General features: G+C 32.3%; 2 protein-coding genes and 1 long non-coding RNA gene across 5 annotated transcripts; 1 reads left to right on the forward strand and 2 right to left on the reverse strand.

Annotated features, from left to right (window-relative positions):
* Positions 1 to 231: 231 nt before the first annotated feature.
* On the reverse strand, positions 232 to 3,395 carry LOC130969970 (uncharacterized). The gene is made up of 3 exons (XR_009081975.1): positions 3,076 to 3,395; positions 1,982 to 2,973; positions 232 to 416 (listed from the first exon to the last, which is right to left on the reverse strand). It is a non-coding gene; the product is annotated as an uncharacterized LOC130969970 (long non-coding RNA).
* LOC130969969 (B-box zinc finger protein 20-like) lies at positions 2,378 to 3,598 on the forward strand. Of its 2 annotated transcripts, none has more exons than XM_057895893.1 (3): positions 2,378 to 2,610; positions 2,778 to 3,129; positions 3,384 to 3,598. In XM_057895893.1, coding segments are annotated over exons 1-3 (540 nt in total). In that variant the 5' UTR covers positions 2,378 to 2,424; the 3' UTR covers positions 3,386 to 3,598. The 2 variants fall into 2 exon arrangements, with proteins under 2 accessions (XP_057751876.1, XP_057751875.1); XM_057895892.1 differs by having other exon boundaries at positions 2,778 to 3,134; positions 3,384 to 3,593.
* A 1,340-nt stretch (positions 3,599 to 4,938) lies between these two features.
* On the reverse strand, positions 4,939 to 15,038 carry LOC130965301 (kinesin-like protein KIN-7D, mitochondrial). Of its 2 annotated transcripts, none has more exons than XM_057890051.1 (26): positions 14,799 to 15,038; positions 14,334 to 14,698; positions 14,080 to 14,177; positions 13,841 to 13,930; positions 13,559 to 13,611; positions 12,526 to 12,591; positions 12,360 to 12,413; positions 12,089 to 12,148; positions 11,548 to 11,626; positions 11,386 to 11,453; positions 11,075 to 11,131; positions 10,870 to 10,974; positions 10,601 to 10,705; positions 10,303 to 10,410; positions 10,073 to 10,204; positions 9,786 to 9,968; positions 9,207 to 9,410; positions 8,738 to 8,878; positions 7,465 to 7,584; positions 7,297 to 7,347; positions 7,061 to 7,108; positions 6,794 to 6,940; positions 5,828 to 6,544; positions 5,577 to 5,706; positions 5,367 to 5,466; positions 4,939 to 5,263 (listed from the first exon to the last, which is right to left on the reverse strand). In XM_057890051.1, exons 2-25 carry the CDS (start codon positions 14,675 to 14,677, stop codon positions 5,381 to 5,383), a joined length of 3,246 nt encoding a protein of 1,081 aa, XP_057746034.1. In that variant the 5' UTR covers positions 14,678 to 14,698; positions 14,799 to 15,038; the 3' UTR covers positions 4,939 to 5,263; positions 5,367 to 5,380. The 2 variants fall into 2 exon arrangements, with proteins under 2 accessions (XP_057746034.1, XP_057746033.1); XM_057890050.1 differs by having other exon boundaries at positions 7,297 to 7,350.
* Between the last annotated feature and the right edge of the window lie 11,692 nt (positions 15,039 to 26,730).

Here is a 26,730-nt window from a genome sequence, read left to right on the forward strand (position 1 = left end):
ATTTAAATAAAGTACGATGCATTTATTGGAAAATTTTGAAGTATACGGTTATATTAATATTTCAGTAATTTTTAATCGTTGATCTTTATAATTAAAATTAATGGTTAAAAATTATCGAAACATCGATATAATGGTGCACTTGAAAAATTTTCGCATTTATAATGGTTGATGGTTTAGAACGTCATAATAGAGCAAAAAACACGTGAGCATTCCGCTAGGACATTTTCAATAGCATCTTTCGGATATTATTTATACTAGGGGAAGATATTTCAAATTTAGATTACAAACTTCTTTTAGGGAGGCACCTTGTTGGGGCTTCTCTGGCTATGCCTTTTTGTTTGTTTGTTCAAAATAACCTCTTAGTTTTGCTTTATCACATGCCATGCTAGGCAAATGTTTACCTACAACATCGGGCACTAGAAAAGAAAAAAGAGAAAATATTATGTAAGTCATGAAAAATCATGAGTATAAAGATGTAAACCAATAATGTATCATTCTTTATGTACTATCTATAAAAGCATTGTCTAGAAAAAGCATCAACCTATTATATAAATATAATTTGCTACAAATAGTATAGAATCAGGTATTTTTTTCCTTATTTCATCTATTCAATTATAGGAAGCTCATTTATTTGCAATCAAGAATCAACTATTAGCCAACACAAAATTTAGGCACAGTTATTTTCCGGTAATATGAGATTAAAAAAAAAAAAAACAAAATTGAGTGAATATTAATTGAAAAAACTTTTATCATTACATATTAATAAAAATTCATGTGCAGTCAACTTCACGTAAAATTAATAGCTGAAAATTTTTAAATAAAAATTTAATCAAATTATTTAACAACTTTCAACTATCAATTTTACATAAACTTAATTACACATAAGTTTTTACCTTACATATTATGTTACATCCCTTTAAAATCATATTCCCATTTTTACAAAGGGAAAGATTATAGTGGAAATCATTGACTAATGAAATTCGTAAGTTGCGTCTCATTAATTAGTTGTTAGTGTTAAAGAGTAAAGAGCTTTTTAAAACTTTTATAAAACAGATTATCATTTTTTTATAAATGATCTCAATTTTTTTAGAGGTTAAGTTTGATATACCAATAGTGTAAAATGTGTTTACAATCGTAAAATTATATTTGTTCTTTTAGATAATTACTATTCACATAATCAATGTAAAAAATAATTATTTTTACTAATATAACCTTATATAATTGGATACATATATAAAATTATTTTATACCAACGGTACAATAATTTTTTTTTCACTTGTCAATGTTATAAACATCGATCTTTATCCATCCAATATCTTCTATCATATTATTATTTCAATTAACTTTCTCTAAAAATTGTATACTAAATAATATACAATTATACACATTTTATGAAAACAACTAATATACAACATAGTTAACATACATAACTACCATTAATAATTGGATAAATTGTATAGATAAATTGATTGAAAATCAAAATTACACAGATGTCCTAAACTAAATTTAGTTACATGTATATCTAATTAGTCAAACAAGACATGCATATAACTAAATTCAGTTTAGGACATATGTGTAATTTTAATTTTCAATCAATTTATCTATGTAATTTAGCCTTAGGAGTGATATATATAGTTTTAAAGATGTATAACTAGTAAAATCTAGTAGATCATGCAATAAAATAATTCAAGAGTGTAAATATGAAATGATTCTATACATACAGGAATCTCGCATAATAAATAGATGCTCTAAGAAGGAAGCTTCATGAATTTGTAAAAGCTGACATTGTCACATTGGTTATGTATCTAATCTATAACCTGAAGGCCATGATCAAAAGCTGAAGCATTCATTCATTCACATCAATGCAATAAAGGAAGAAGATGGTAATGCATGATGCTTGGCCATGCCTCCAAGTTCAGACAAACTCATCACACAATTGAAAGTGAAAGCATTATTATTTCCCATAGAATAATAATAATACCTAGCCAACTTGTTTTGCTCCCCTGCCTCTTTACTCTTTACTCCAAGAAAGAGAAATCCACATGGACATGGACAGAGAGAGAAAGAGATAGAAATTAGAGATATTAATGTATAATATATATAAATAGTAACAGCTACTATTGTCTCTGATATTGATATAGCATTGATCCAGAGTTTTCTATAAGTCAGAGAAAACACACATTTACATACTTCTGAGCTTAGCTGTTTGCTGTTCTCTATGGACCATCACTCCTTAAAACGCCCATAATTCTTTGTCCCCATTTCCCTTTTCTTTTCCGAACCCCCACTATCTATCTATCTCTCTTTTCAAACACACTCACACACTCAAGAAGAAGAAGAAGCAAATCAAATCAAACACCAAAAAGAAAAGAAAAGAATAGAAATAATCTATATATAGAGAGAGACAAACTGACAAAGAGTGATATGAAGATCCAGTGTGATGTGTGTCACAAAGTGGAGGCCTCTTTCTTCTGTCCCTCGGATGAAGGAGCTCTATGCCATGGCTGTGATCGCACAATACACTGTGCCAACAAGGTTGCAACCAAACACACGCGCTTCTCTCTGCACCACCCTAACTCCAAAGACGCCCCTCTGTGTGATATCTGCCAAGTAATGCCTTCTGTCTATATTCAATTCATTATTCTAATACTTAGTCACATGTAATTATATATTAAACAACAAAAGAAAAGGTTTAAATAAAGTGTCACATCTAACTTAAAGAAATGTATTAATAAAAAATCTCTTTTTTCTTTTTTTTGGGGGGGTTTAATTTACAGGAGAGACGTGCATATATATTTTGCCAAGAAGACAGAGCGATATTATGCAGTGAATGTGACGTTTCTATCCATGGAGCCAATGAATACACTAAGAAGCATAACAGGTTTCTTCTGACAGGTGTAAAGCTTGGTGCTGCTTCTTCTTCTTCTTCATCAGAGCCAACATCAATGTCCTCGAGTAGAGCCACAACAAGCTCTGAAGCAGCAAATAACCAGAATAATAATAATTATTATATGGGTAGTGACACGGGTTCAGTTTCAACAAGCAGCATTTCTGAGTATTTGATTGAGACCATACCCGGTTACTGCATGGAAGACCTTCTCGATGCTTCATTTCTGCCAAATGGTTTCTGTAAGGTTTGCTATATGCTGGTGCACCATAGCTTATAATAAGATTTCAGAAATTCTTTTAGCTAACTTCAAGTTTCAACACAAATTATTATCACTTATTATTATTTAGTTTGATATTGAAGCTCTAAATTATATGTACAAATGATAATAAGAGACAAAGCTGTTGTCTAAACTAAATATATGCTTGGCTTAGAGCTTTCGAAAACATAAGTTAAAAACCTTTAGTGATGAGGTTGTGTTGTGTGATTTTCACAGGAGTATGAGCAGCAATCATTGTTTCAGGACCGAAATAATGTTCATCACTATGTCAGCATGTGTTCGTTTCCATAATTCCATTGGAAGCATGGTCACCATCATCAACCCCAACTTAGATCTCCTTAGTTTGTGTAACAATTCTAGTAATCTTCCTCAGATGGATGATTATTGTTCGGTAGAAATTGTGGAAATAATGCCAAAAGCAAATACATCCCAAGGATACTCGAATAATTCGAGAAAAGATGGCTTACTCATAATGTAAATGTAAATGCTCCCGTTGATCACAATTCTGTTTGATTTGTTGGGGAATGTTCTCCTGTCTTGTTCTCTTCATTTCTTTCTCTTTTCATCGGCATGACTTACTCCACTTGGCCACTTGTTATAATCATCTCCGCTCCTTAATAAGATACGTCATTCAGCTAATAACTTTAAACTATTATGTATTAAAGCATTTTATGACCAAAAAGGCAAGCATGCAATCAGTATTTCCGTGTACTTTTTTGTCTTTTGGTATTTTGAGCCCGGCACATGATATACGTCAACTAATTATCAAGTAAACTTAGATTTTAGTATTTCACTTTAATTTTTCTTTCTCACTTTAAAGAACTTAATTGTGGTTTATACTTTATAGTATCTTGTTTTCTCTTAAAATTCAGTTCGCAACTTCATTTATTCTTCCGTGACCACCTTTTCTTTTTCCCTTGGTCGAATTCTTGTGTGTATACTTGAAACCAACAACGATTGAAACGAACTCTGCTGTTTTCAACACTTCTGAAATCCTAGAAATCTGTATTGCTTTTCTTTTCTTTTCTCGGGGTTCCAGAATCTGTATTGTTAGGAATCTCACCTACTGGCAATGCCAATTTGGCATTAGTATGCCACCGACTCTAGTTTGTTTGATGCACCCAAGTAGACCATGGAACTTCAACCCCTTTTACATTTTTTTTTTCGAAAAAAAGGACCACAATCTTCAATGGCGTTTCAATGTTGAAAAAGGAGAAATCAATTACTTATACGCAAGGTAGATAGATCAGAGATCTGAAGGTTGCTTTTTGTCTACTTATTGCGTTTAATTTTACTTAGGTTTTATTCCTTTATACTTTCAAACCTCCCCAAAATCGGTTTTTTCTTAATTATAAAAAATTAAGCACAAGAACCAGTATTGATTTTTGGAAATAGCCAAAGAACCTGTATCCCATAGCATTTTCTTCAATTACTAATAAACTGGGAGTTTGAACTCGAGCAGCACCTGCAAAACCACCAGATACTTCCGAGAAAAGATTTTAGATACGAGAGCATCTGAGTTTATTATTTTTTATCATCACTTAATCATTAACTTAATTTTGTTAGTCTAACTTCTTTAATCTAGTAATCTAATAATATATTTTATCTCATACTTTTAAATATTAATAACTAATCAATGGCAAAAAATAATAAATTTTGATAACCCTCTAGTATTCCTCATTAGATACCTCAAGATAAACTTGGACAATTGAGATAACAATGCCTACATCTTCATACCTTATGCACGAGTAGAAAATCATATACCCAAAAACATTTGAATATAAAATATCAAAAGCAAAGGGAGAGAGGTAAAACCTCACTTGTCTAATATGATTTAGGCATCCATGATATACAACAAAAATCAGCAACGCACATTGTGCTCAAGTACTTGAGCATTGCTGTTTACAGTTTACAGACACCCTTTCCTTTTTCCATTTTACATTTCCCCACCCCTTCATTTCACCTTATTATACAGCTTAAAGGGGTATAGTAAAAGAAAGATAACAATATACCTTTAAAACAGATTTACATACAAGCAAACTAAGAAAAGAATTCCACCTGTAAAAGGGGATATAATAATTCAATAGGATAAAATCCTGCAGAAAATTGGACAGGCAAAAGTAAGTTATAATTTCGTACTTGTAGGTTATAACATTTGAATGCGGCTCAGAAAGGTATGATAAAAGAATTGCACAATACCTCTGTTAGAACGGTCAGGATGTAAAAGCAAAAAGCCTGTCTTCAATATTAGTGCGGCATATTGGACACTCGGAACAAGCTAGTGAACACGATTTACACACTGAAAATGCAATCAGGCTGTTAATTCAGAGTAACAAATTTAAACCCAAAATGAAAACATCCTAAAGTTTGATATCGGAAAAAACACATACTAGTGAGGAAAATACTTACAACAAAAATGACGGCATGGAAGAAGAATTGCAGCAGTTGAAGATTCAAAACATACTTTGCATGTATGGGAATTGGCATCTCCGTTGCTAAGGTGTTTGAGTTCTTTTTCCTTCATCTCTTGCATGCGTGACTGAAATCATAGATCACAATAAAATCTTTCATAGATAATCCTATTCAGTCCAAAATAGTAATGATAGTAAGAGTTCGAATTTTCCCAAGATAAGAAGGCACAAAACAATGCAGAGTTTTACCTTTAGATGAGCGACCGAGGGTTCTTCATTAGGAATTTCATTTTCTGGTTTTGAAAAATCCCCATTCTGCTCCATGAGGACAATATTAGTTTCATTGCCATTATTCATAAAATCATTCGTATGTGATTCCCCAGCACTATTTTTTTCATCAATGTTTGTTTCTGAGACACAACCGCCTTCTTTTTTTAGCTTAGCAACAAGCACCCACATATTTGCTAAATCATTCTCTAAGGCAGCTTCTCTGTTCTTGGCCTCTTCGACCCTTTTCCTGTACTCATCTTCCACAAATTCCTTTTCAGCTAATGCGGCCTCAAGAACTGCCTCTCTTTGTTTCCTAGCCTGCAGTTCCATCTTCAGATCCTCAAAATCAAGACTCCATGATCCAAACTCGTCCAGACTAGCTCTGCTGGAAGTTCTTCCCTTCCTTCCAGACCTTACATCATTGTGCTTGCGATTAACACCATTAGCAGTTGGCACAAAAGCACTTCGAGTGTTGGCCAACTCTCGAGCAGCCATCAATTCTTTTTCCAACTTAGCATTCTGCAATGAAAGTTTTGTCACTTCCCCTGCCAAAGTCTTCAGTTCCACAGCAGCTGCAGAGGCCAGTTCTTTGGCATAACAAGCCTCTTCTGAGAGTTTTTGGTTCTGCACGTGCAACCCACTATTCTCTTCTGACAGATGCACTTGCTCCAGCTTCAAGTTTTCATTCTCAATCTCCTGAAAAGAGAAGAAAAATGTCAATTAGGTAAAACAATCAAATTAACCAGTAAAAAGGACTTTACAGGATATGCAAACTTCGTTTACGCAGAGAATCTGGAAAGTGACCATACGTATTAATCCTAACATGCAACTTCGTCAACAACAATAGACAAAATACAGGAGTGTATTGACCAAGGTCAGGGAAACATTAACCATGGAAGAAATACATTAAAACCAAATCCTTTCAAGCAATGAACTCTCAGTTACCTGTGATTTTATTTTTCTTTTCAACTCTTCAATGTTTTCTTCCAAGGGATGTTGATCGTTAAACCCCAATGTAGTGCCACTACTAAATGTTGCAAGTTGCTCCTCTAGGAACTTGACCTTTTCTTGCAATTCACTAATTTCAGAACACTATCAACAAATACAACATGTCAAAGAAGGGTGTCAACACAGCTCAGTAATAGTGGCAGTTTTTGTGGCATTTTCCAATTTTAAGACAGAGAAGGAAACACTCAAAATATAACCACGTACCTTGTCATTTAATTGTTCTTGAAGGACACGGTTGTCCGCAGATTTTATCTGTAGATATATTTAGAAAATAGATTATGTACCACAATTAATAAATTCATATACTGCACATTGAGAATATAAATTGTGAAATACAATGGCAGGATATGACAATAAAACAAAAAGTCAAATCTGTGAGTAAATTGGTGGCTCAAGATGAAAAATCAACATTGTTCTTATATTGCTGAAATAGTACTTACTTCCAGCTCAAACTCCTTTTCATTACATTGAGTCATTAATCTTGTGATTGTCTGCTGGAACCAAGAACGAGAAAAGAAAAACAGGTATAAATGACCCTATCACTGAATACACGTAGTATAAAAACTTCTAAATAAAAACAGATATAAGAGAATATATCAAGATGGCACCTGCTGCATTTCAACCAGCGATGAGCTAGCGACAGAAGATTCACCACTCTCTATTATTCTTTGTTCTAAAAGTTTCATTTGCTTCTTTTTTTCTTGGATATCTTGTTCCAAATTCTCAATCTGTAGCGGGAAACAAAAATCAAAATTAGCAACAAACTGTATATGTCATCGTGTGGAAAATACATGCATAAGAAGTGCTTGGCATCACTGTAAAATGTGTATGACATCTAAGAAATTATGTAATATACCATCACCCTAGTTTTATACCATTATCCAATCCAATATATGCTTCTATACATAAAAATTTTAAGTTGAGTGTAGTTAGTCAAATATTATGATGTTATATGATTAAACATGAGTATAGTATTTTCATATATATTTTCACTATAATTCTTTTATACGAATATAATTTTAATCAGCGATAATGTACAAGCATCCCCTTTCTTTTCACAATAATGGTATAATTTATGGTATGTGTAAGGTATTATTACCAACCAAGGTCAAGATCTGCTTCCAGATTTGTTCAGTACGTACGAATTATGAATTGCATGTCACTAACAATTTCCAAACAAAATACAAAACAGGTAAAGCAACCGAGTAATACTCTATTATGATATAGGAAAACCTGATTAGATAATTGGCTAAAGTAAGATAGAAATTATATACAAAACCATGAGCTTTGCAAGATAATAGTAAATAATTTGTGAAAGATGTTTTTTTCTATTAGTGGAACACCGAACACGCTATTGGAAACCTATGTTTTCCTTTTACAATATTGAAAATCAATACTATTTTCAATTTAAAATCCTTTATAAAATATTATCGCTTAGTCTTTCCCTTCCACAAAAGTTTCCCGATCCAACTTTAATTGCTCCCTTCTCGGATGGCTCGAAATTCACTCCATGCATCCCTTCGCTTGAAAACTCTCCCCTCTCCCGTTAGGTAAAAATTGAAAGTGTGAGAAAAAATAACCGAGCACGTTTTCACGTATCCCAAAAACAGAAAAAGATAATAGAAAAACTGCACTCCCCAACATGTACGGCATATTTCTGTATACCATGTAAGCATACACCTCTAATTTTGTCGTATCGTGCATCATTCTAATTGCCTTCATGGTAAAATTAAGAGTTAAGACTACTGCATTAGACATTTAGACCTACTCAAACCGAGAAATTAAAATCTCTCTCATGTGGATCAAAACAAGAACATTTTGGTCCCTAGAATCTAAGAAGTTCCAATACGAAGCATCATAGCTTGAGAAACGGTATAATACCTGTTGTTTGGAGTTTTCTGGGTCATTTAAAGATTGCTCCATCAAGCGCTTCAGAGTGCTTGTACTGAAAGCAATATCTCCAGCAAGCAACTTTACTTGCTCGACAAGAAGATCAACCTGATCGGACATCGTTACCCCTCCCTGCAATTCAGTAGGAAGTCAAAAACGTATTTATTTGGTGAACAGGTGCGTAGTAACGAACCGCTACATGTAACTATGTAAGTAACAGGACATGCCATTGAGACTAATTAGCATCCAACAATACTGTGTTTAAAACATCTAAGGAACTTTAGTACAATGGAACTGTAACTCTTGACCTACAACTGAGGGTAAAAAGAAAATTTTTAAATATGTTCCGGGGAGATGAATTATTTTTACGAGTCCCAGGTATCCCTCAATTGGGTCCTAAAATTAATATACATATTCCAAAATTGAAACATTTTATATGCAAACTATGAAATTAATATACCGCTGGGAGCCTTGCTCTGGTGATCAGTTCACCAGCTTGTGTTGATTCAGTAATAATACTGCTAGTTGGGGAGAGTTCATCGTTCCATTTACTTGATGATCTTCTATGTCTAACATCGTAAGGCAGTTCAGATGACATTGTGGAACCCTCTTTTTTATTCTCATTTTCAATCAAAAGAGATCCATCAACAAGGGTATCAAATTTCTGAATTGAAGAGAGAAAAAACAAAAAGAATCAATATGCTAGGTTTACAATCATGTTAACATATTCCAGTCTTCCAGAGGAGAGTACTCCCACAATGAAAGGCTCCTTTGAAGGAATATACTTTCCTAAAAGATAAAATTATATTTACATGTAGTTAAGGACTCAACATCTTAATTAGCCTACAAGCTCAAGATGTTAGTAGGTGTAAACTGTAAAGTGTGTCAGCAAGGAGAAAACACTTGTCCACTTCATAAAAGGCTTTATTTCAGACAAACATTAATGTCTGAGAATAACAAGGACTTCAAATTATTGCAGTTCAGGATAAATATTAAAAGGATGGTACAACATATCCATGCTATTGAATGAGGAACTCACATCATCCTCACCAAGAGAGAGGCTTCGCTGGTGGCTAGGAACATCAGTTAGATAACCAGGAATAGAATTCTTTGATGAAACCAGAATAAGCTTGGTTAGCCTCTGGATCCTACTCATAAGAGCAACCTTAGCTTCTTCCTCTTCTTCCAATCTTGATTGCATTTTCACTTGACCTTCTTCCAACTATTCCAATCAAAGTATAGAATAAGTAGAAGATCCCAATAAATAATCAGGAAAAAAAACTTCAAAAAGAATGAATAAGAAATGTATTAAGAGGATGTTAAAACCTGCTGCTTTAAGCTCATAATCTCCTCGGGGTTGACACCGACAAGAATGCCCTTCCTTAGCTGATCAAGTTCTTGTTTGAGGATTGAAATTTCTCTTTGGTATTTCTTAATTAGAGATTTTTCATCAATGATCTGTTTTAACAAACAATTCACAAGTGAATTAGGAACCTCCTCGTGCACAAGCATATCTAGGTGCAGTACTGCAGCTAATTAATAATTTTAGAATGAACCTTATTACGTGAGGCATATATTTCTACACGCTTCGCCCTGCTGGCAAACTTCAAGGTATTATGAGTTTCCTCCATGTTACTCGATGCTGGAGTTACTGTGCATATAAGCTGAAAATTCACAGTTCATCAATTTTAATGATTTGAAGCTCATGTAGCCTGTCTAACAACGTTACAACATATACATGAGAAGGAAGAAAGTAAAAGAAAACCTATTAAAAAGCCATAGCCCCACTTAATTAGCATAAGGAAGAAATACAGTAGAACAATTGAACCAAAGTTGAGTAAAACCCAAACTCACTGAAACATGGCCATGCCCACTTAGTGAAGACTGCAGGAGGCGGGTAAGCTTTGAGTCTCGATATGGAACATGAGATGCTTTCCCCTCACTTAATTTTCCTATAACCTTCACATTGACAGCATAAAATCAGAATTTCAAGAGGCACATTTTCCATTTTGTTTGCAAAGATATACATTGTAGACAATCCAACAGCTGGTAACATATGTCCAAACAAAATGCCAGAACAAACTAATCCACAACCAAAAACAGAAGAACAGTAAGACACCTACAGTTCCAAGTGTCAAAAGACTTTTGTTTATGTAAGATCCTTCTTTTCTTCTTAGTCCAGTTGTTTCAGTTTTTGAGCTCTCTGATCCAGCAAGATCAATCAAGTTCTGATCAAAGAAATACAAACACACACAAAATGAGAACAGTCAAACAATTTTTATTATTTATCATATATATGGTAACATCTAAAAAAAAACATTCGCATACAAGCTGAGAGAAGATCACTCCATCATATTCATCACCATGGGCACTGCTTTCAATCATCTGCAAATGTAAGATAACAGAAAATGTTGCATGTAAAACAACGGTTGGTTTGACAAGGTCCAAGAGAGCAATAAAATACAGTAACTAGCAATGATCACACGTTTAACCAGCATGTACATATAAAATAATCACTCGTGCAATATATCCTGCCTCAGGTTGTGACTAAGCTATATTTCCGATTAGTAAAATTGAATCAGGTGTATAATCCAGTGCTTTGTTACTAGATTATAATACAAATATACTAAGATTCTTACAAGTGTAAAAATCGTATGACTTCGGCTGCTGAACAGATTAAAATTGTTTGACCCAACATGACGATGCTCTGCCATCAAACATGTTTGTTAAGTTTCTGAATCAACAATTAAAGCATGAGTACAAATGGAGGAAAATATTCTGTCATCACTCATCAGTTATACCTTCTCCAGCAGCAATAAAAGAAAGGGCATGTCCTGGCGATAAAACAACTTCTTCCTTTATACCCTCCACATAAGTACCCTGAAATTCAAGCCAATATAAATCATCAATTATACTTTAAACAAGTCCTTAGAAATTTTGATATAATTTTAATGAACTTTTTGGTACAAAATACAAAAAAGATTTATCTTGTTGAAACAACAAATACTGTAACTATTAAAAAAAACAAGTGGAAGGTAAAAAAGTGAACACCCTACAGATGAATATAATGTAAGGGGAAAGAGTAGAAGGTTAGAAAAAAGAGAATCAAAGAGCAAAACCAATATTAATCAACTGAAAGAAACAAGACATTCTATAGTCCTAAGTCCATGTATAGATCTGATGCCACATTATAGAGACAATCAGAAATATCAGTGTTCATGTATTCAAAGACAACTAAGAGCAACATAACAGGTGGTTCATGTTGATTCCAAGATATGGAAAGAATGAACCCAAAATATAAATTAGATTTCAGTTTCAATTATATAAGAATAAGAAAGAAACCTGTGCATCTTCTCTAACACGCAAATTTTGGCCAGTTGGGTCAAGCAAGTCATTTATCACCTGATATACCAAGCAGAAACAGCCAAAAAGAATCTATGTTAAAACCAAAACTTCAAAGAAAATTTCAGACAGTATAGCTTGCAAGTGTCACAAAGTGATAGAGACACATATGTAAGACAGAAAGTGTTGCAGGAGTCAAGACAAGTACGAATCAAAGTACAAATCATGTTCAGGAAATAGACAGTGGAGCAAAGAAATGTTCAGCGTTTACCTCATTGTATATTTCCAGATATGAAACTCGGAGTAAAAACTCTCTTCCTGGAGTCTGCAGCAAACACAATTAGCCATTCCAAGCAGAATATCATAATGCAAATCAATGACAAAATACTACTACATAACCAAAATTTGTTAAATATGCATGAAAATTGAAAACTCACATCTTGTATTATGCTGAAAACGTCTTTTATAGCCAATGGTATAATACCAGGAAAATCTTGGTCTCCCTGCACATATCGTTGTTCACAAGCAAATCATAAACAGCACAACTGAGGAGATGACATTAATTTTTTATTAATAAAAGAACATAACTAAGAAGAGCATTTTCTAGGCAGAAAATTATTTGAAGCAGAGACAATAAATATGTATTTAATAAACAGCTGTAAGAACTAAGAAGAGTTGTTAACCAAACATTTGAATACCAAAGAATGCTAATTTATCTCCAGAGTTGACATATTTAGATGCAGTATTTAGCTGAGGTAGTAGACCTAAAATTTTGGCTGCTAATTTCATGAATGGTTTAATCTCTAATCTAACAATTCAGATACAGTGTATGATCCTTATCCAAAGTTAACATGAATTAGACTAGAAAAATTCTCTACTTCCAGCAAATTCATTCGACTTACACCGAATAAACGAATTCCTCTCTAACTTATCAAAGCCAAATGTTCAGTTATATTTCTTTCAATTCTACCAGCTTAACTATGTCTGATAAGTCTGTTTCAAATTATCAATTTCTGGTGAAAATGATTCAGTACTCGAAATTTTTCCATTTGTAAAATGATTGGACCATAACTAACATTGTCGCCGTGTATTTAGCCAAATTGCATGATACACGAAACTACCAAGTACCAAAACAATTATCTTGATATCCTCTATCTTAAGAAATATATACGTCAATACAACCCAAAGATGTTTAGATCTCCATATAGTTCTTATTTATTAGTTAGCCTCAGAATCATATGTAAGCATTGAAGTTTGACATCATCACAAAATTACTAACATATCTAAAAGGCCTCAACTTTCAAATGAGCTACAGCACACAAGCCTGTAGCTCGTAGGAAAAATATATGTACTCAATACAAACTTCTGAGTTGTCGTGAAGACGTAACACACAACAAATTGAATTACATCAGAAATTCCAAATAAAAATGACAAACATGGAATGCGTTGATTTTAAAAAGTGACACTTACATGCATAGTATGTGTCTTGCCACTACTTGTCACACCGTAGGCAAACACGGTTCCTGCAATATTTACCGCATGTTATGCTCCAGACTCAACAAACTCCAACAACCACTTGAACACCAAACCAGTATATATTAATCATTGCAAACTATTCCATCCAATCAATGCATCACTGAAACTAGAGGAACTTTCATCAATGCAATGCAATGAAATACATTGACATTACAAAAAATAACACTTACACTCGCATTGTGATATGATTTTGAATCAGATAATAACATCACATACCGTTAACGCCTTCCATGGCAGCCCTCACCACAGGTTTGGCTGCTACTTCATACACCTCATCAGTACTTGTGTGCGGTCCAAACACTCTATCTACAGCAAAATCAAATCGAAAATTTTATCATCGATCACCATAATTCCTAGCCGTAATTTTAACATCATATTTTTAGCCAATTTACTACCACTATAACCACAAAATTGCATCCAATACAATAATAGAAAGAATCAAAAATGGAAAATACCGAATGCATAAGCAGTAGCTGGATGATACTCATTCCTCACGATCTTATCACCATCCGCATACCACGCGATCTCATCCCCTCTCTGGTACTCTCTTTCACTGCATCAAAGCAAACACCGCAACCGAACTACGCAGTCACATTTTATTTCAAAAATAGCATAATGCTTTAAACAAAACAATCAAAGAAGCGCAGATTCTATCTCATTTACACAGCTAATGGATCTGATACCGTAAATCGCAGATCTAAACCATTACCTCAACGGTCTGAACCGAATCGTCACCGAAATGCTGTCCCGAGAGGTCGACGAATCCAGAGGCTCCGCGATCGCCTCGTCCTCCATTCCGAACTCCACCGGCGAAGGACACATCGCGTCGTAGTAGTTTGACTCGCTGAAACCGTGACTCGGAGTGGCAGATCGGCCACCGAGTCCGGCTCCGGAGTTGAAGAACGAGGAGGCAGAAGAAGAGCACGAGCGAGGCATCAACTTACCGTTCATGAAGGAAGAAGAAGTGGAAGAGGCAGGGGAGTAATAAGGAGTGTTTGAGAGTTTGCGGTGCGAGAATGGCGAGCTGCTCCTTGCTCGTGAGGACGATGCCATTGAGTTCACTCGCCCGAGTTACTGAGTCAGGGAAAACTCGCAGAATGTTAAATGAAGAAGAGTTGAAATGATAAATAAAAAGATGAAGAAGAAGCAGAATAGCATGTGTCAGAACTCTCACATGGACATTGGAACAAAAGCGAAGAACATTTGGTTCTCTTTTCTTTCTTTGTTCACTTTGACGCTTTAGGATATTATTCTAGCAGAAAGAAAGTGAGTGTGTGTGTTGAGTGTTGAGTGTGGGTTTCGTCTTCTCTAAGACAAACAAAGTTCAGTGGAAGAGAGAGAAGCTGGGTGGTTGAAGCGGAAGAAGATGAGACTAGTGAGAGAATGTAGGAGAAGGTGACTCAGTTTAAATTTTTTTAAAATTCTCAAGAAATAAAAAATACTAAAAAATTATTAAAATTTATTATTTTTGTTCATTATTTTTAATTATGATTTATGAATCTAATTTTTTTTAACAATTGAATAATATATTTTAATTTATATTTTTAAATATTAATAATTAATTAATAATAAATTCTAATGATTTTTTTCATTTCTCAAAAATAATTTCACTGGTTTTCGAACTCTTTTGTTGGAAGTATTTAAAAATTGATTTGGTTTTCTTCGAGAGGTGACATGGCAGGTGAAAAGGCTAAGGGAGATTTGAAAGTAATGGAACCGCCCGCGCAAAGTCTAATTTATTCAGATTTGGCCCATCATAGTTATAGTATTTAATTTTTAGCAAATGTTACTTGTTTAATGCCTTTTTGGTAGGAAAAAAAATTTCCTCTATTCTCCAATTCCTATGGAAAAATCCCGCTTCACAATTCAATTCCCCAACCAAATTTACGGGAATCTTTAAAAAGATTTTACTGATCAAATTAATTCTCTAAAAAGTAAAAATAAATTATACTTATTTTTTTACTCATTTAACAATTATTGTTTATAATTAATAATATAAAATATTAATTAACAACATACATCACATATGTATATCTTATTAAATATTAATAAAATATGTTTAAAAAAATTTATTAATTTAATTTTTTTAATTACATAAATTTTAATTTCAATAATCAAAATTTAAAAAAATTAATATAATTTTATAAACATATTTAATCAGTATCATGACATATGATATTATATATATCGTCGTCAATCATTAATAATAAATGTTAAAAGAGTAAAAGAGAGACAATTATACTTTATTTTTAACCTTTTAAAAACTACTTTGATCAATAAAATATTTCAAAGACAATTTAAAAAAATAATCAACCTTTTAAAGATAAATTGGATCATTAAACCGAAATTTATGTATGCTAGTTCCAAATATAATATTCCAATATTATCTATAGTAATTACTTACATTGGTATAACTAAAATAAATTTTATATACAAATAATAATTAAAATATAAATATGTATTATGTTAAATTAATTATTTAATAATTTTAATTATTATTTTTTTTTATAAAAAGTAACTTAAGTATTTTTATATGAATAATTATCATGATTTATTTAATAATTTTATAATTTAAATGGACTATCAAAATAATCAAATTCATATAGTGCCATAACTTATGGAGCCAATAAAAATCAATAATTCCATGTTCGATAATACACAGTAAAAGACAAAAAGGTCGACTACTAGCTCGTAATTGAGTCCATTGAAATATTCAATGTTTTAATAAACTCAATCCAAAACTATGTCTATATAAGCAAAAACAGTACATATATATATCGGTTAATTTTTTTGGATATTGGATAAAAATTGGTGCATTTTTTAATATTGGAAATTATAGTATTTTACAAAATTTTAGAGATTATAGAATTTGTAGAGTGTGAATTGTCACATCAATTTTTTTTAATTTATAAAGACAATACACAAACTGTATATTATATTATTTTAATATTAAATTATAATACGCAATTTGCGTATTATATTATTTTAATATTAAATTATAATACACAGTTTACGTATTGTAAATACACAGTCTACATATTGTCAGTACAATACGTGTTTTACGTATTGTGCTTGTACAGAATAACACTCTTAGAATACTATAAAACTTTATTTTTTGCAACATTAACATAAAAATTTTTTCACTATTCCATATTAAAATAAAAAAATCCATATATATCATCCTTCTTTAAAAATAATCAATTAATTAAGTAGTGTCGATGTCTGTGTCTATGTCTATATCAATGTCATTCATGTATATTCGAATTTTTTTTTAAATAATTTTTCAAAATATGCTAGCTTACACATTAATATGATTATAGTGAGTTTTTACTTTTTACATACAATACAATAAAGAATGGAGCGTGTGGCAACACAATATCAATATGCCTTTACCGGTGCGTTTGTTTTTAGATAGGATACTGAGACAGGAACATAAAGAAATAAAATTATATTTAATAAATGAGATATAAATAAAAATATTATATTTAAAAATATTATATTAATGTATTTTATATTTATTCTAATAAAAAAAACATAAAAATAATAACAAATAATATATTTTATTTTTTATTTTTTATTATTTTTATTGATTTTTTATAATTATATTTTTTATTATTATATTTTTTTTAATTTTTTAAATAAAAAAATAAAAATAAATTAAATTTTAATAATTTATTTTAATTTATCATCAAACATAATACAAAAACATAAATTTTATATCTCTATTTTTTATATCTTATTCTTAATGTCTTATCTTAGCTATTCTCAACACCAAACGCAACTTTGTTGTAATCTCTCGCGGTTGCTCACAGTCTCACACAAATGCTAGTCAATGTGCATCGTGCAGTGATTTCTGGTTCTACACCTTTTATGGCGACAACCGTAGCATACACCGATGCATGGATTTCATTTCTTTTTTATTTTATTTTTTTTGAATAAAATCATCAAAGTATCAAATTCAACCACCTTAGCTACCCCACTCGTGAATTAAAAACTCGCCTTTGCATGTGATTTGCTGAGGTGCACCTTTCTCCATGTGCATTAATAAGATCTAACATTATATTGCCTCAAATATCAAATGTAGTAGAAGATTCATTGCTTTCTCTATTTTATTTTTTGGAATATATTTTCTTTTGAATTATTCGACTCATCATATTATTATGTGCGTTTTCATTTTATTACCATTAGATTTTGATATGGTTTTATTTTTAATATATAACTCTTATCATTTAGTAGAGTATAATTTTTACAAAAAAGAATCAATTATTCGCTTTAGTAAGTAAAATTATATATATTTTTAAAAATATTAAGACAGTAATTTAATTTCCTATCAAATTATAAAGAATTGATTTCACTATCCTAAGAATCACTAAGAATCACTTAGTAGATTAAAGTTAAAGTGTACGGCAACCGGAACTTTCCACCAATAAACTTCTCATTAATTCATCGGTAAGTAAGTTAAGTACTACGTTAAGTTAGTTTAAATTTTGAGGGAAATAAAAATAATAATGTTGCTAAAAGACCACCCTAGCGGGGTAGCTACGCTTTGTCTTTTAGAGCAAGCTAAGGGCTATGTACCGTGAAAACCCTTAATACTAGAGTCCCATGAAATAACAAGTTTAAGCTCGGCTAATTTTTTTAATATGAAAAAAACTTTGGTGTAACACTCTAATATTAAATTTTATTGTGTTTTTTAAATTTTTGGAGGCAGAATAATAAGTCTCTTACTTATTGCATATTTTAGAGAGTAATATTATACATTTAAGTATTTTTATGAATTAAGTCTAACTAAATTAAATAATAAAATTTAGAATAATATTAATTATAACTAATTTTTATTATGTTAAATTAACTTAATTAAATTTAATTAATAAAAAGAATTAACTATAAAGTATTATTCTATTTTAAAATATACAATATATGAAATATATTATCTCAATCCAAAATTTAAAAAAAAAAAATCATAAAATCTAATAACAAAGTATTACACCAAAATTTTACCAATATCTAACCAAATAAACAGTAAGTTCATCAGAAAGTAAGAGAACTTTATACATAAACTTCCGTTCCCCGCCACTTTGCTGTGTGGTTCAATTTTGTGTTGTGATCAAGTCATCATAGTGTGACAAAATTGAAATATGAATTGTCCCCACCTCATATAATGTGGATTCTTCTATATTTTAAGCTTTTGAGTTTGATTTGTGGCACCAAACAATGTACTGCAATAATGCTTATATATTTTGACTACCTATATTAATATGTTTTTATGCAAATATGATAATTAAAAAATATTAAATAATTTAATATATTTTACTAAATTATTTTTAACAGTAAATCAGTGTAGATGCATAGTATATCATCATTAGTTGGTTAATGAAAATTAGAAAATAATCCAACTATTAAACTGAACTTCAATTCTCTTTTTCCTTTCAATAATAATATTTTTTTTCGAAAATATTTGAATGACAATTATTTTTAACCTAAAATTCACTACTAGAAAACTAGTTATTATAGACGGATTTTATTCCACGAAAATACAGACGGAATTTCAGAAGAATTTTTTTGTCGGAAAACAAAACAAATGAATTAGAATAAATTATAGACGGAAAACAAAATCCGTCGATAATTCTGTCGGTAAAATTATTTTTCTTTTCGTGGGAAATAATTATAGACGAAAAATCCGTCTGTAATTATTTGTCTATTTAATTACAGACGGAAAATCCGTCTGTAATTTAAACTTTTCCGTCGGAAATATAAAAATAAGGAGTTAGGTTTCAAAACTCCCAATGGTTCATTTCACTTTTTCAATTACTCCATGCCTTCTCTCTCCGTTGACGATGTGACGTTCTCCACTGTGGCCGCCACCGCGGCTCGCGTTGCACGAGCTCCCTCCGTCGCCCTCGTCGCGTTTTCTCCCTTCATTGCCATCGTTATACGAGCTCTCTCTATCGTGCTCTTGGCTTACGAGCTCCTCCCACGCCGCTCTCGTCGCTGCTTCTTCTCTCCTCACCGGAGGTTTGTCATCATCTCTTCTCGTCGCCGTTAGTTCTGGTAGGCTTCCGCCTCCTTCTCATCCATATCCCTAACCCCTTCCATTGTGATTCTATTCTGATTTCATTATCCCTAGCCCTAGTCATGTCCCTTCCCTGTTGCTGCTGCTAATTTCACAGAAAAATAAAAATAATTTCATAGGAAGTTCGTTAATCTCACTTTCTTTGTCTCACTCACACTTTCCTTCACATTCTTAGTCGCTTCTTTTTCCTGACGAATCGCTGACCTTTCACTTACTCGTAAGCAATACTGTGCCGTATCATAACTAACAGCAAAATTCAGTTAACAAAACCCTAATTGGTTGTTTCTTCTATTTTGTTTCAGGTTCTAGCGAATAAGAAAGAGCGGTTTAATTGGAAGAGTCTGTTTTGTTCGATCTTAATGAATCTGAGATATTTACAGTTTGAGGCTACTGCTTCGTCACCAGTCTGCAGTTGATGCTGATCAATTGGAAGGGTCTGTGACATCTCTATCAAATTTGGATGATTCTGATTCTTCTAAATATCTAGTTCGGAAGAAGGTTCAAGAATCCTTGGAAAACTTATGGCTTGTTGAAATAAATGTGATAGAAATTATGATCTTACATATTGAAGAGTTTAATTTTACAGGTATTATCAACAAAGCAAAAAATTAGGAATCAGATAAAGGTATTAGCAGAAAAGATCAATTTGAAGGTACTATTTGCACCAGCAACAATTGAAACGGTATGTCACTGGTGTCTATTTGTTCTTTCATTGTCTCAACTATGCCCAAATAAAGCATATTATATATATAATTAGCATATTTTTAGTTCTATTACCTAAACAAAGACATATACAATTTCTCATTATGCAGATAATTGGTTTAATAATTGGAATTGTTCCTCAATTTCGAAAAGTATTAGTTGATGAAAATGCACTTCTTTTTGTGATTCAAGACTCTTTAGTCATGTTGAACTAATGATTCAGTTGTAATCTCTTGTTGGTTTGCAGGGATGCAGCAATTCCAGCAATGACCTTGTTGGTTGGTGCTTGTTAAGGGTAAGCAACAATAACGTCATTTCATCTCTATTGCAAATAAATGTTATGATATGTATAAACTAAAATAATTCGATGTTTTAATTTTCAGGTTTAGAGGGAGTAAAAAAACAACTTTCACTTGTTATTGGGATTACTAAAATAATTCTAACTACAATAATTCTAACTATAGTAATCCCAATAACAAGTGAAAGTTGCTTTCTTACTCCCTCTAAACCTGAAAATTAAAACATCGAATTATTTTAGTTTATACATATCATAACATTTATTTGGTGCACATTCTTTGTGTGGCTTGTATTATCATAATTGTTTCTCCATGCCTTAGTTATAGTTACAAATTCTCCATTGTTGTAAAAGTCAAAGCTATATGTAGAGAGTTTTGTATGAAAACAAGTTTATTTTGTAATTAGAAAAATAAAAAAATTCTATTTTACCTTACTGACGAATTTACAGACGGATATTCTGTCTGTAATCAGAGTGTGAGATGATTTTCTAAAGTTCAAATTACAGACAGAAAATCTGTCAGAAAATTTGTCCATAATTACAGACGGGAATTCGTCTGAAAATTCGTCTGTAATTACAAATAGAAAATCCGTTTGAAAATCCGTCTGTAATTATAAACAGGAAATCTGTCTGAAAATCTATCTGTAATTACAGATGAAAAATTCGTCTGTAATTACAGACAAAAAATCCGTCTGAAATTTCATCTTTAATTACAGTCATAAAATTTGTCGGTAATTAGTAAAAATCTGTCGGTAATTTTTTGAAGGAAAAAAATTCGTCGGTAAATAATTTCTGACGGAACTTTTACAGAGTGACAAAATTCATTGGTAACCAAAAATCTGCCTGTAATAAAGACTAAATCTATCTGTAAATCTGTTTGTATTAATTCATTTTCTAATTGTGATTGTCAAAATTTTGTAATTTTAACTTTATTTATATCACTTGCATAGAATATTATACATATATCTCACATGTATATACAATGTTAATTTTCATTAATTGGATAAATATCAATACGGTAATTGTCTTAAAGACTAATGGATTAAATATCATTTAATTGGTATTAATAATATTTTATTTCTCTTTTAAAATCATCATACGTTTATTTTCATGTTGGGTATATAATTTGCATTAATAGTAACAAAAACATATCCCATATTTAATTCATTGTGTACGTTGATTTTATTTTATAGAGAAAATTTTATTCCCTTCTTTTATGAGATGTTAAAATGATATATTTCTCTCTTCTATTTTATAAATGTATATTATCCTCCTTTTTAACTTTTAAAAAACCTTTTTCTTAATCCATTTTAATTTTTTTGTATTAACTAGTATTAACTTTATCTATTTTTTAAGAAAAAAATAAATTATTTTTTGAAAAAATACCCATTAACAAAAATTTTATTTTTTATCATTAAATTTTTCTTACCAAAATGCCAGAGCATTAGTTAATCGAATAGACGTCACCATATACTCATAATGACCATAACGTGTCCTAAAAACAGTTTTCGGAATATCTTCATCTCCAACTCTTATCTGATGATACCCGGATCGTAAATCAATCTTAGAAACACACTGGCACCCTGTAACTGATCCATTAGGTCATCGATTCTAGGTAGCGGATATTTATTCTTCACAGTGATTTTATTCAATTTTCGATAATCGACACACAAGCGTATACTTCTGTCCTTCTTCTTTAATCGGACCGGCTCCAAGCACCAACTCAATTGCAAATTCAATCTCCCGGTTAGGTGGAAATTCATTAATATCATCTGAAAATTCACATACAACCGAGATCTACTCTAAATTATGATTATCACCTGATACTCCCGCAGTTAATAACATAATACCCTAACATTCAGTTTCAGAACAGTTTACTTTCATAGAGTTCAAATAGTAACTATTCACCACAACCGGCGCTTCTGACCCTTCCAGCATAAACTGTACTGACTTTTCAGAGCAGTCAAGCAAAACATGATTCTTGGATAACCAATCCAATCTCAAAATGAGATCAAGACCAGTCATTGACAAACAAATCAAAGCATGCACAAATTCACGCTGTTGTATTCTAAATGGAACTTGTGGACATCCTAACCTAGTCACCATAACTTCATGAGTAGCATTATGCACTTTCAAATCATAACCTAAAACCATGATCCTCAAACCTAACTCATTAGCCTTTTCAAATGCAATAAATGAATGAGTTGCTCCTAAATCAAATAAAGTATTTAAGATTTTACTAACCATTTCACAGTTACCTCTAATCAGTGTCTCAGATCCTTCAGCACCTGCTACAGAAGCGGTATACACTCTCTCTGGCTACTGTACTCTACCAGTCTCATACTTCTTCTTCTCCGGACAATTGTTAGCCAAATGCCTGGGCTGTCTACAGAAATAACATACCCAAGTCCTGATCTGCACGGAACTCCAGGATGATATTTTCTGCACCTCTAAAAGTTCAAATCTTGCTGTGACTGCTTCCCAAACCTTTTTCCTTAATTAACATTAGTATTCGGCCTTCTGTAATTGCCCTGGCCTTGATTCAAATTATGTTGCGGAATTAAGCCACCACGCTTGAAATTCTGACCTCTCGGAGTAAAGTTCCTCCCTGAAGTCCTCTGAAAAGGCACCCTTAAACTTCCTTTCTCTGCTGCCACCTTTCTCACACATTCCTCAGCCACCCTACTCTTATTCACTAATTCAGAAAACACTCTGATCTCGATTAGAGCAACAGTCTAATTTGTTCTTGAAGATGGGAAACTTCGTTTTCCTTCTCCTTCATTTTTGAGGTCACGCTAATGACTACCTCTTCCCTCTCTTTAGCAAACGCTCAAGAGTTGATGCCTTCTCCACCATTACATGTTGTTTCGAGCCCAACAGTTTGGTAGCATGCCCAACACACAACATCCGAGAAGCGACAATCTACAGAGAGAAGGACAAAACACAATAAAAAAATCTTACGGTAACCAGAAAGAGGTAAATAGAAAACCCAACCTGAATGAACTTCCCCATCCCCTCAACTCCAGTCCAACGCGTAAGACCCATGTCTCCAGGATACTGGGACACGCGATCAGCAAGCTCAGAAATTGGAAACTGATCACTCCATACAAAATGCGGATTCGCTCCAGGAATAAAACCATGCAGTTTTCGCTGCCTTTCAAAAATAGACTTCACAACAGCACCACGGTCACCTTCGGAAATCACTTCCAAAGACTTTTTCGACTCGGTCCTCCTCCTTTTTGGAGAAGGAGGAGGCTGAGCAAAGGAAAAGGTAGCATCCCCATCTGTCTCTTTCACAACCCCAGAAGCGCTACAACCTTTCTCACCTTTCTTTTTCAGGTACGCTTGAAACTTGGCAGAACTCAAATTCGGAACCCTATTACCTACAACAACGACAGGCAAAAGATGAATAACAATAATCAAACAAAATTAAAGCATATAAGACCAGAGTTACCTATATACAATTCCAGCCCTTCTTTGTCATTTCCCTCTTCGTATCTCAATAAATCAAGAATAGACAAACATTTTTCAGCAGCAAAATTTTCAATTAAAAATTCTAACAAAAGGTCCTCTTTCTCACTCCTCTCATTAGCTTCGATGATTTGCATCAGTTCCAAACACCAATATAGAGGATACCTCTCTATCAATTTGTTATCTAAATAAAAAGGATATTCAGACTCCAAAGAACGAACCTTTACAAACATAGATTTGAAGTTCTTAAAAGAAGATTTATACAAAAGAAAGATAGAACGGCCGAAAAAACTACTCATAAACACCCAAAGTCCTTTCCGTACCCCTTTTGATTGAAACAAAGAAAAGAAAATATTAAGAGAAGCAGGAACATCCAGAAAATTCATCAGACATTCAAATACACGTAAAAATGCCCAAGAATTAGGATGTAACTGCGACGGAGCACAATTTAGCTAGGTTAAAACCTTACACTCGAAATCTGAAAAGGGAAACTTTACATGCAACTTAGACAAACAAGGTACATACATATAAAAATAACCCCAATCCTCTCTTCTTTCGCAAACCCTCTCCTCACTGGTACAAGGAAGAAATTCAATGCAGACACCAGAACCCCCGTAACAAACTTTAGGGCTTCCAACTCACGAAGCGACTCGGCATCACAGTATGACGACGCACGAGTTTTTACATCAACATGAACCCAATGGTAAGTGTTCTCTTTGTTCACCTCAACAACTTTCAACTTTTCTTCCTTTTTTTCTTTAGTCATTTTTTTAGAAGATAACAGAGAAAACAGACGAGAAGATAGTAAGAAGATGAGAAGACTAACCTTTGGAAGACATGTCTTTTCACACTTATAAGATTTTACAACTGAAGTTATGTCTTGTGTTTTTCCAAAAAAGAAACGGTAAAGGTTTAATTACAACCCACTACTTTAGTGGGAAATTGAAAAAATAATAATGGCGCGCCCTATGTGGAACGATCCGGATTCAGCTTAGCCAAACAAAAATTTATTGCAGCCCAATTAACAAAGTAAAACTTTTCAAAACCAGTCTTTCTCTTTATATTTTTAATTCGTTTATTTTTCAAACCCAAACTTGAAACACGCATTGAGCTTGGGGTTGGGGCTGTGTACTGTACCCCTGGGATCTCGAAAAAAACTGAGTTATACCTCGACACGACTTATCATGAAAACGACTCCATCTCAACAGAACGCCTCCTTCAATCTCTCCACGAGATCGACCACGAAGATCTCGGACGAAACCGACTACTAATTCCACACTAAACTGGGCTATAAATCCGGTACAGTACCAACGATAGAGAACAGATTCATTCCACAATAACATACTATTAAACAGCGTCCTGATCATACGCACGCTTTTATTTAAGTGATTCCTTTACTGACTTGGGCGTCAGAGTCTTTTTTATAGGTACCACACTTGGATTCGAATTCACGAAGATATTTCTGGTTTGGCTCAAGTTATCAAGCACACTGAAATCGACCAGAAACCGACATATAGTTCGGGAAGAGTATCCTTGCCCGAACTACTTTTTAAAATTTTGCATCTAATAATCTCCCTATATATATATTGATACATTCTTGGGCAGTTAATAATGTTACACATACCTATATTAAGTATCAACAAAGATGCTATAGTTAGGTACATAAACATTCATTCGTTTTCTATGGTGGTAATGGAAATTAGATAAAGATATGAGATAAGAAAAGGAGTTTGTACGGTGAATAGGGTAACAAACATTCTGGATGAGGGAAAAGGGCTAGCACTAGAAAAATGATTGATGGTTTATTTATCATTTAAAAACAATCAATCATAATCCAGATGGTGATGTGATCACAAACTTAAAAATTAGTGAAAGAAGCAGTATATATATAAAGTTGTGTGTAATTTTTTGGGTCGTCTCAAAGGGAAGCAATTAATTTAAAACGATGGGTTGGTTTTAACTAACCACCAACTACCACCGTTCATGCTCCACTAACAAATTAAACGACAGAACATTAGTTATCGAGTTTATTATCTTTTGAAAAAGAAAGAATTAAAGAAGGGTGGATATTAGAAGCAAAGACAACTGTGTTTTTCTTCCATAGATGTAAACTTTGTATCTTACAAAATTATAAATTCAACCCATACTTTAATTTTCACTGATTTTCTCCCGTTTTATATTTTTTTCCTACATCTATAATCTGCAAAGTAGTTATTAGGGAGCTAACTTTTTCAGTTAATCTTAAATTATTTTTGTTTTAAATTTTATAATATAAATTAAAATTTAAAATTTTAATTTTAAAACTTAAATTTTTAAAAATTAAAGTTTAGAAAAAATAGTTTTACAATAAAAATAAATATTAATTATCACTCTTATATTTTGATAAAATCACTCATATAAATATACAATATAAAAACTTTATTTGTAAAGTGACATTATTATAAAAAGAGAAATTTGTTAGACCAGTAATTTTTAGTATTTTTTATTATTTAACTAGTACAAATATTAAATTATTTTTAACAAATAAATTTTACTAATTCATGTGTGTAAATTCTAAAAAATGTG

This window comes from Arachis stenosperma, chromosome 3 (genome assembly GCF_014773155.1).
Source record: "Arachis stenosperma cultivar V10309 chromosome 3, arast.V10309.gnm1.PFL2, whole genome shotgun sequence".
NCBI classification, from domain to species: domain Eukaryota; kingdom Viridiplantae; phylum Streptophyta; class Magnoliopsida; order Fabales; family Fabaceae; genus Arachis; species Arachis stenosperma.

Coding starts and splice junctions, on each gene's coding strand:
- LOC130969969 (XM_057895892.1), top strand. CDS start 2,425: ATGAAGATCCAGTGTGATGTGTGTCACAAAGTGGAGGCCTCTTTCTTC. Junction 2,611..2,777: donor CTCTGTGTGATATCTGCCAA/GTAATGCCTTCT, acceptor TTTAATTTACAG/GAGAGACGTGCATATATATT. Junction 3,135..3,383: donor TGCCAAATGGTTTCTGTAAG/GTTTGCTATATG, acceptor TGATTTTCACAG/GAGTATGAGCAGCAATCATT.
- LOC130965301 (XM_057890050.1), bottom strand. CDS start 14,677: ATGGCATCGTCCTCACGAGCAAGGAGCAGCTCGCCATTCTCGCACCGC. Junction 9,969..10,072: donor TTATGAGCTTAAAGCAGCAG/GTTTTAACATCC, acceptor TGATTGGAATAG/TTGGAAGAAGGTCAAGTGAA. Junction 5,707..5,827: donor CCTCGGTCGCTCATCTAAAG/GTAAAACTCTGC, acceptor CTATGATTTCAG/TCACGCATGCAAGAGATGAA.